At 50.5% G+C, this 9,766-nt stretch overlaps 1 protein-coding gene across 7 annotated transcripts in view; it reads right to left on the reverse strand.

The window, feature by feature from the left end:
• The window catches only part of USP7 (ubiquitin specific peptidase 7), an 81,214-nt gene that overhangs the window by 64,058 nt on the left and 7,390 nt on the right, over positions 1–9,766 (reverse strand). For 3 of the 7 annotated variants that reach the window (XM_053276341.1, XM_053276340.1, XM_053276339.1), the window contains exon 1: positions 9,405–9,665. The exons of 1 other annotated variant lie outside the window; for it this stretch is intronic. In XM_053276341.1, the coding sequence (XP_053132316.1) occupies positions 9,405–9,489 (85 nt within the window). In that variant the 5' untranslated portion in view covers positions 9,490–9,665. Of the gene's footprint in view, positions 1–9,404; positions 9,673–9,766 lie in introns of those variants that run through there. 3 more of the 7 variants (XM_053276338.1, XM_053276337.1, XM_053276343.1) reach the window with 3 other exon arrangements.

Raw genomic sequence — 9,766 nt, forward strand, 5'->3', positions numbered from 1 at the left:
TTCACCTACCATGTACATCAGTAGAAATTTATTCTAAATGCAAGAGTCGCATATCTACAAATGAGAATATTTGCTCACAATGGAGAGCCCAGGCACTCCTCCCTCCTCCTATATAGGTAAATGAGATGCAGACACACCCAATCTTCTCAACCTGAAGACAACAAGGAAGAACCTCCAACATGAGCAGCGGAGGAACAGCAGCAACAAAGCAGCCACGACAACTCCATGGGCATAAGTCATGATGGACCTCAGGATCCAATCAAAGGGATTTTTATTTGGAATGGCTTTCCGTAGCTCTGATTTTTCTTAAGAGCTCCACCATCTCTTTACAGCACAACTAATTATTGTCTATATCCAGCTTCCTGCCCCAAAGGGCCTACAATCTAGGAAACACACCATAAGGGAGACAACGCAAGACAACAGCGGCTATTACATGGCTACCATTTTGCTAGAGATCTCGGTTCTGCCCCTCGCAGAGGGGGTTTGCTAAAGCAGACCCAGAAATCCTTGCCCTGGAAATCCCATGCCTCTCAAAAACGATCAACAGCACACCAATTTGGACTAAGAACAGGCACAAGACAGATTTCATTGGAGCCTGGTTTGTATTTACTTGTTTCTCCATGATGTTTGCGAAACAATGTCAACCTATGTTCACTGTTCTACCATCCTCCTCATATTTAATACATATGGGAAATGGGGCAGTCACACAGAAGTGCACAACGCTCATGATTCCTAAGTGTGACACAGCTCTAGGAGTGACTTGATGTACTCAAGGCAGAGTGGAAGTTTTTAAGGGGGGAAAGGAAGGGGAGCACAGACTTGCACTGACCCTATTGTCATGTGAATCTTTTACTCCCCCCCACCCCCAGCCACATCGCTCAACAGCTCCAGTCAGTCCCACTGAGCCTTAACACAAGTATAGAGAGAATTCTGAAAACTAAAGATTATCCTCTGTATAGAAGACACTGTCTTTTCCCATGACACCCATCAGGTGCAGGGGGGGGGCACAATCTCAAAAATCAAAGCAGCTTAAAACATTAAAACAAGCAAAAGTAACAACAGCATTAATTTCAAAGAGAGAGAGAGAGAGAGAAGAGAGACCCAAGAACCAAGACAGGATGCTTCCTGGTCACATTTTTACTTCAATGGCCAACTATGAGTTTGCATTTCTGATGGGGTGACAAGGCTTGTGAATGGTCAGACATTGTCTTGGACATTCATGGATTGAGATGAGGGTAAAGCATAACCTGGTAAGCCTTTAAGAAACAAGTAAAATCAAGAATTGGTGACCTATGATCACCACACACGCTGGAGATGTCTCTATCACAACTAGTCACAGAAAGTAAACTCTTATTCGAAACAGACATGTGGAATGATTCTTCCCAGAGCAAGGGGGAGCTCCATTCTCCTAAATATCTCTTTTAAACATGATCCTTGCCACTTGCATCCAAAGAAGAGGTTCTGAATCCCAGAGAGGACAATCTGAGACCTGAAGGTACCTCACACATATACCAGACTGTAGGGCAGAGATGCCCAAAGTGGCATGTGATATAATTTCGAGTGGTACTATCACTTCTAGGAAGACTGGCCATGATGATGCCCACTGCCTACCCCTGACCGGCGCGTAGCAGGCAGCAGACATTCAGGATCAGTGGTAGAGGTCTCTCTGGCTGTGCCAGCTGGCAGACTCTCTCTCGAATGTACACATGCAAGAGAGAGGCAACCAGCCGGCACAGCCAGAGAGACCTCCACCATCGCCCCTGAATTCTGCTGCCTGCTACAGTTAGCAGTGATACCCCCGGCAGAGGTAGGTAGCAGACCTCTCCCTCTTCCTGAGGTGCAGGAGACAAAGCACAAAAGTTTGTTGGAGGACAGAGGCAGACCACCTGGTGAGGCTTAACAATGGCTGGAGAGAGGCACAGTTTGAAACCCACCCACCCACCCCACCCACCCCGAGTTTAGTGGCTGGGGGCACGGGCAGCATCACAGCCCAGCTGTCACAGCAGGTGGGGTGGGGCTAGCAAAGCAGGGGTGCCAACTTCGCTGCGATGCACCCCCTTGCTTGACCTGCCCCTGAAGACTTGACCCACCATTTCTGAAAGGTTGCCAACCGCTTCTATAGGGGTTCTCAACCTTGGGTCTCCAGATGTTGTTGGAATACAATGGCCAAAGGGATGATGGTAGCTGTAGTCCAGCAACATCTGGGGACCCAAGGTTGAGGACACTTGCTATTCAGCTTGCAACAGCTCAAAGACAGAAGCAGCATCTTCCTGCCCTGGGTGACTTTGGCTAAAACTCTGTACTAGTCACACAATCCTTACTATGCCTATTGAGTTGTTTACCATCCTGAATCTGCTGCTTTTGTGAAAGCCCATGCCGCACACAGCCTCTCGTCAATAAGGAAGCCCTAACACATTCTTTTTGTCCGAAGCTCATGTTACATTTCAGCATTCAATAACTGTTCCATATGTTTATTATGAACACTGCTAATGTGTTGCGGTCATTCTATTTTGCTGTATCACAAAAGCAAAATTGCCAAATCAACAATACCCTGATTTTTTAAAAAAAACAACCACCACCACCCTGAGTTTTATAGAGCAACAGCAAGAACTTAAGAACAACAGAAGCAATAAAGAAATTCACTAATAAATGAATCATCAGCCCTCTTCGGACGTTATTGCTTTCAATCACGGACGTGCCCACCATCATGGATGTGGTGTTCACCTCTTCAGATGAATGCCATTTGATTCGTGAGCGGCCAGCTGTGGGAACGAGTGATGGGGCAGGACTTTCCAGTCCTATTTTACATGCTATACTTGAGTACAGCATTTGAGAAATAACACCTGAAGAGGGTTATTTAGCTTTGCTCAAGGTGAATGATGAAACACTGGTTGGTGGCAACACTGGAGTCTACAAACATGAGAACATAAGCACTCAAGTGAAAAACATGCTTACTGCAATAAGGGAGGAGGGATCTGCTGGATGATAAGAAAAATATTAGCTGTATTGTGCCGGGGGGGGGGGGCTGGGGGATCCTTATCAGCTTTGCAATATTCTTTTGAGGGAAATTATTTTTATTACATTAAGAATATTTATACCCCACCCCCTCCAGAGCAGTGCAACTCAGGGCGGCTTACAAAAAATAAAATAGATACAGTATGGAAGAATTTAAAAATAATCAAATTTTAAAAGTTAAAAGACCAGGCCAAAACCACCATTAAAATGACAATGTTTTAGAAAATGTGAAAATAAAAGTGAGCAGTAAAAAGCAACACACTAAGAACCCTATCCGATATAAGCGGCAGATAAGGTATTAAAAAGCCTCTCGAAAAAGATGTGTCTTAAAATTGTGAGAGCATTCTTCCTTACTGTTAATAGAGGCTTAAAATCCCAAGATTTCCTATTCCAACTACTGGAACATGTTTTTCCTTACATGCACCTACAGGATTTCCCTGTTGTTAATCAGCCATAGCAGAATAATAATAATAATAATAATTATTATTATTATTATTATTATTATTAATTATTATTATTAATATATAGGACTCAAAGATCTACCACTATTCAACAACAGCAGCATCTCAAAGTGGTGCAAAAGAAACGAGAAGGTACTTGCTTCCCCCCAAAGGGCTCACGAACGAGAACAAAAGAGCAGCTGGGAAGGAGGCTAGGCTAGGACCCTTGAACTCCCACTGCTGTGCTAAATATAAGAGAGCCCCCGTCTGGAAGGGTGCCTCATTGCCAAACGAGCAGAGGCTATAGAACTTGAGATGCATATAAAGCAGGGAACCTATCTGCTATTTTTGCAGGGCGTTTAAAAAGACAATGTATCCTGTGCTAAAATACGTTTGCTGCCACCGTATCATCATATATTAAAAGGGAACTAAAAGGATATTTCCCACAGATACCAGAAGGCTGTGTGCAGCATGCTTGACCCACTGAGGAATTATATGGAGAGTACTTTCCATCATGATGCTATATAGTGCCCAAGGAAGCCTCAGATGCAGCCACTGAACATGCACAGTGGCTGTAGGCATGCCTCCATCCATGGGATATTTTTCTTCCCTATCGTTTTTCTTCATGCAAGTTGGTGGTAGACGTACCAGAGGAACTTAGGAAGCTGCCTTCTACTGAGTCAGGCCCTGGGTCAGTCTAGCTCAAGACTGCCTACCCAGACTGGCAGCAGCTTCTCCAAGGTTGCAGGCAGGAGTCTCTCTCAGCCCTATCTAGAGATGCCACCGAGGAGAGAACTTGGAGCCTTCTGCATGGGGCTCTTCCCAGAGCAACCCCATCCCCTAAGGAGTATCTTACAAGGCTCACATGTGGTCTCCCATTCAAATGCAAACCAGGGTGGATCTGCTTAGCAAAGGGGACAATTCCTGCTTGCTACCACAAGGCCAGCTCTCCACTGCACTGGTCTGCAGGTGAATCAAGGCAGGGCTACTGCAACCAATATTGGGAGGGCCACCTTTCTCCCAGTACCACACAAGTCCCTGGTAGCCAGATTTAAGAAACCATGCATTATAGCTCCGAGAAGGTCCCCTCTTGCAGTGACCACCTCTTTCCAGCTTCAGCTTCTTCCTTTCTGTAGATGATTATATCAACCAAGGTTCAACACTCTTGCAGAGGTGTGGGATTGAAGTTCTGCCACCCCCACCCACACCCCGACACATTGCCTTTATTTTATTTTTCCAGTGAAAGTTTTCCATTTCAAACGTTTATACTTGGCTTCTTGAAAAACTTGAGATACAGTGAGGTTAAATTAACAGAGAGGTGGTCTTAAGGCTTGTTTGCTGTTTTGACTTTGTAAATAGTTCAAACAACATGCCAAATCAGATCACACAAATCTATTTAGCTTGGGCAGTCCAGCTGTTGAACTATAGATCCCAATATCCCCAGTCACAAGTTATTGCCTACGCCTTATTTAGGGTATCAAGAAAATGTGCATTGTATAATAATTTTTTGAAGACTTTTTAAAATGTTTTATGAAAACATGGAGAAAATGTGCATGGAATCCCCCCCCCCCCCCACACACACACACACCGAAAACACCGATCTCCACTCCCTTGTCATTACAAATAGCAACCATTCGCCAGCACAGGGCTACACTCAGACATTCTTTGGATAAACTTATTAGGGATTCCTGAAAGAGGAGAGCTGGTCTTGTGGTAGCAAACATGAATTGTCCCTTTTGCTGCCCTGGTTTGCATTTGAATGGGAGACTACATGTGAGCACTGGAAGATATTCCTCTTAGGGGATGGGGCTGCTCTGGGATGAGTACCTTCATGCTTGCATGCAGAAGGTTCCAAGCTCCCTCCCTGGCAGCATCTCCAAGGCAGGGTTGAGAGAGACTCCTGCCTGCAACCTGGGAGAAGCCGCTGCCAGTCTGGGTAGACAATCCTGAGCTAGATGTACCAATGATCTGACTCAGCATAAGGCAGCTTCCTATGTTCCTAAGAACTGTAATGAAGGACAGGCAAAAGAAAAAGTCTCATTTCAAATATACACTGATGGGGCCAAGCTTAGTGGTAACTATCCAAGAAAGAGAGGTTTAATGAAAAGATCATGCCAATTAAGCATATTGCAGCATTGAAACAGGCAAGTTTAATAGAGGAATTATTGTGGAAAAACATGGAGCACCGTTATCGGGCATCTTAATGCCATTAAAATGCAGCTATACCATCAGTTTAGGCACAATATTGCGATCATCCCTTTAAAGAAAAGCTAAATCAGTTGGAGACTTTGGGTTTAACAAAGGAGAGACTTGAAAGAGGTTTACAGAATCATGAACAACATGGAGAGCACGGACAGGGACCCTCCCATCTTTCTCACGATACCAGAAATCATTGTCACTAAGTTTGCGAGAGATGAATGGAAGTACAGCACAGAGCACAACATTGACAGAGAACATTTGTCGCCACAAAATGAGGCCCTTTAGCTTATGCAGCTTTTTAAAAGGATTAAGCAAATTCATGGCAGAAAGGTTTATCCATAGCTGCTGGTCAGTTTCGCTATATATAGAAACCTCCACATACAGAAGCAGTAGAGCGCTGAACATCAGGTGCTAGAAACAAACAGCAGGTGATGGCCTATCTGTCCTGCTCCCAAATGCAGGAAACCCCTGGCTGGCCATTGCTGGAGAGAACAGGGGAGCAGATGGGCCATGGCCTCGCCCAGACAGGCAACCACTGTTAGTAGTGCCAAAGTAAAGATGTCGTTTTGCTTGTAAAAACAACTCCGTTTACAAATATTATTCACCTTTCACAGACAACACACAGAAAGCAGGTTTAAGAAAGGCTTGTAGCCTGCTTCACTGCAGGCACCGCACAACAAACTGCTGCATGTTCAAAAGACTCAACATGATTAACCTAAATTAGATTAAAGTGTCACACGCCACATGTTTGCTCAGAAGCCAGTTCCACTGTGTTTGATGACGCTTATATCCCGTACACAGGACGGTGGGTCCAAGTCCATTAATTTGGGAGCAAAACTGTATACGAACGAATGTGAGAGGAAACCAATTCCAACTTGACGGTACTGCGGTGCAGAATAGAGAGGCGCAAGCAAGACCCACAAATACAGGGGCAAGGACAGATTGACAGCTCTACCTTCTCAGCACAGGGCCAGGGTCTGGAAGACACTCTGAAATGTTTTCCGTTATCAGGAGGTTAGTCAGCCCCTCACGTGAGCAGCATCTGGCAAAGTCGCACAAGAAAGGGGGAAAGGGGAAGGGGATGACCCACTAAAAGTTGTGCTAATCCTCCAGTTAATGCAGGAAACTAGGTTACACGCTCCAGTTCCATGCCTTGATACAAGCAACTCTGAACAGATACCTTCCGACAATACAGTTCATACATCTCTCTCCCAAATGGCGACAAAGTAACACAGGACAGGTTCTCACCAGGCTGCCTCCTGTCAGAGAGCAGGTGAAGGGCCCATGTGATCGCATGCTTCTCTATGCAAACAAGTTCCTACATATAGACAATTAGGGTGTCAGGTGTGTGTGTGTGTGTGTGTGTGTGTGTGTGTGTGTGTGTGTGTGTGTGTGTGTAAGAAGAGAGGGAGGAAGGGAGGGAGAGAGAGAGAAGGAGCACACAATCTGAAGTAGTACAACCCAGAAACAGATTTACTAACTCAGGGAGAATTTGGATTAGGGGCAAGAAGTGTTTAAAAATAAAAGAATGGAGTGAAACACGTGCTGAGTTTCAGCTACATGAAAATAAGGACATTTGCTGCATTTCAGCTATGTGAAAATAAGGACATTTGCTGCGTTTCAGCTACATGAAAATAAGGACATAACTGCCTTGGGATTGTTTTTAATGAAAGGCGGTATATAAATGTAACAATAAATAAATTTGAGACGCATCCTACTTATCTGATCAATAAGTGGCAAGAATTATCCACACCTAGACTCCTTTATTAGCCAGTTATGCTACATTTTATAGCGTAGATTTATTTGCTTAGCTAAGAGCACCCCAACTTGAGCTTCTATTTATTCTGGTTATTCTGAAGGACAGCCAGTCCGTTACCACCAATTATTCTTATCTATGGGATGGGATGCGTTGGATTCTTGGCGCCCCCAAAGTCTGCAAGTCTTGCTACATAACCATGGGAAGCTGGATTTCAAGGCCAAGAGGGCACCCAGCACCTTTTCCAGAGGAGGGGGGGGAGGGAACTTTTACTTTGTCTTCTGGGGCAAATCCAGAGTTAAGAAGCAAGTAGCCCTCCACACACACACACACACACACACACTCGAGGGTCCCGAGCAGGCTCCTCCGGAGTGTTTTCTTCCGGCCTGCAAAGCCAGGATGACTGAGCAGGGTCAGTGGCCCGATGGCTACGGGAGACTTTTGCATCATCAGGCCGGGATGCAAGCAAATAGGGAGCGCTTCCCCGCCCCAGAGGCCCAGGCGCGCGGGCTGCTCTCCACCTCCCGGGAGCAAAGCGGTGCCCCAATTAAAAATGGCGAGCATCTCGCGTGGCTGGCTGGAGGATACAATGGCAGGGGGCTGCGAGGCTAAACAGAGACGGGGCGGGGGGGGATGCCGAGCGGCGGCCGGAAATCCACCAGGGGGCGGGGGCGAGCGGCATTCTTGAGCAAGGGGGCTGCCCCCGAGAGGAGGAGCCCGCTAGGGCGAGGGGTCGTGGCCCTGCAACTGCCCCCCCCCGCCAGGAAAGAGGCAGGCCCCCCCCGCCACAGAAAAAGCAGCAGCCGCCGGGGCTCTGCAGTCTGCAGAAAAGGGGCGGGGGGGGAAGAGATGCGCGTCTTGGCCGGCCCAGGGCGGATCCCGGGAGGAAGAGCGCAACTTGGCAGGGAGAGCGCAGCAGCAGCTGTGGGGAGAGGCAGGGCGCCCAACCTCCAACTTCCCCGAGTGGGGCCGGGGGGGGGCAGCAAGGCCCATCTTGGGGGCCCGAAGGGAACTGCAGGAGGGCGCGGGGGGTGCCACCCTCCTTGGGCCCCCAACAGCAGGATCGGGGCGGGGGGAGCGGGCGGGAGATCTGCGCTCTTGCAGTGTGTGTGGGGGGGGGCGTGTTTCCCACGAGTAAGGGGACGCGGGGGGGCGGTTGGCTGGCATCTCCTTGGGCCCCCGACGGTGCCGAGCAGAGACTGCCTTGCAAGTCACGGCGAAGCTGGTCCAGAACCCGAGGATGGGGCCAGCGCCGGATCCCGCAGCCGGAGCCTACAAGGGCGGGCGGGACCCCCAACCCGGAGTCGGGCCAAGGGCTGCTCGTCTGGAGACCGGGAAGGCCGGGGGAGAAGCCTGCCCAAGTGGGGGGGGGGTGGAAGCCGGAAGGGAGTGCGGAGCTGGGACTGGGAAGGAGGAAGGGAGGCGGGCCGCCCTGGGAAGAGAGGGGCGAGAAGGTCCCAGGATCGGGCTGCCCCGCGGCGGCGGGTGTCCCCCAATGCAGGGCTGCCCCAGCGGCCCGAGGGGCATCCCAGCCCCGCCACCTGGGGGGCGGGGGAGAGAGAGAGCGAGCTCGGGCAGTGGGTCCCCCCGTGGCCGCCAGAGGAGCCGCGTTGCGTAAACAGAGGCCCGGCGCGGAAGCCGAGAGATTCCGGCTCAGGAGGAAGGCCAGTCCCGATACACACACACACACACACACAGACGCAGAGGAAGGGGGCTGGGTGCGTGGATTGCAGGCAGCAGCCCCCCCTCCCTTCGGGTGGGGCGGAGGAGAGAAGTCTGGGGGAACAAGGGGGCTGAGATGCTGCGAGGCGCAAAGTAGTGGGCGGGGGGGGGGTGGCTTGCAAAAGGAACCGGCCCCTGCCTGGAGGGACGGCGGCTGCTGCGGGGCCGGAGCAAGGAGAGCCCACCCGGGGGGGGGGGTGTGTGTGGGGGGGGTGATGGGGGGCCGAGGCGGCCGCAGAGGGGCTCCGCCGTCCCGATCCGCGCGCCCCTACCTTCCATCTCCATATCCTCGGGCTCGCTCAGCTGCTGCTCCCCGGGCTTCTGCGGCGGCGGCGGCTGCTGGTGATGGTGGTTCATGTCGGGAGGCGGCGGCGGCAGCGGGCTGGGCTCGTTGTCCTGGGCCGGAGTGGCTGGTGGCGGGGAGGCCGAGGAGCTGCGGCGGCGGCGGGGGCAGGGCTGGTGCGGGTGCAGGAGGAGGAGGTGCTGCTGCTGGCGGCGGGGCAGCGCAGGAGGCGAGGCCTGCTCGGGCAGTGGCGGCGGCGGCTCGGGCGGAGGCTGCGCTCCGGCGGCGGCGGCGGGCAGCGAGCGGGAGGCCGCCGGAGGAGGCGGCGGCGGCGGCGGCAGCGAGACGCGC

Source organism: Hemicordylus capensis, chromosome 13 (assembly GCF_027244095.1).
Source record: "Hemicordylus capensis ecotype Gifberg chromosome 13, rHemCap1.1.pri, whole genome shotgun sequence".
Taxonomy (NCBI): domain Eukaryota; kingdom Metazoa; phylum Chordata; class Lepidosauria; order Squamata; family Cordylidae; genus Hemicordylus; species Hemicordylus capensis.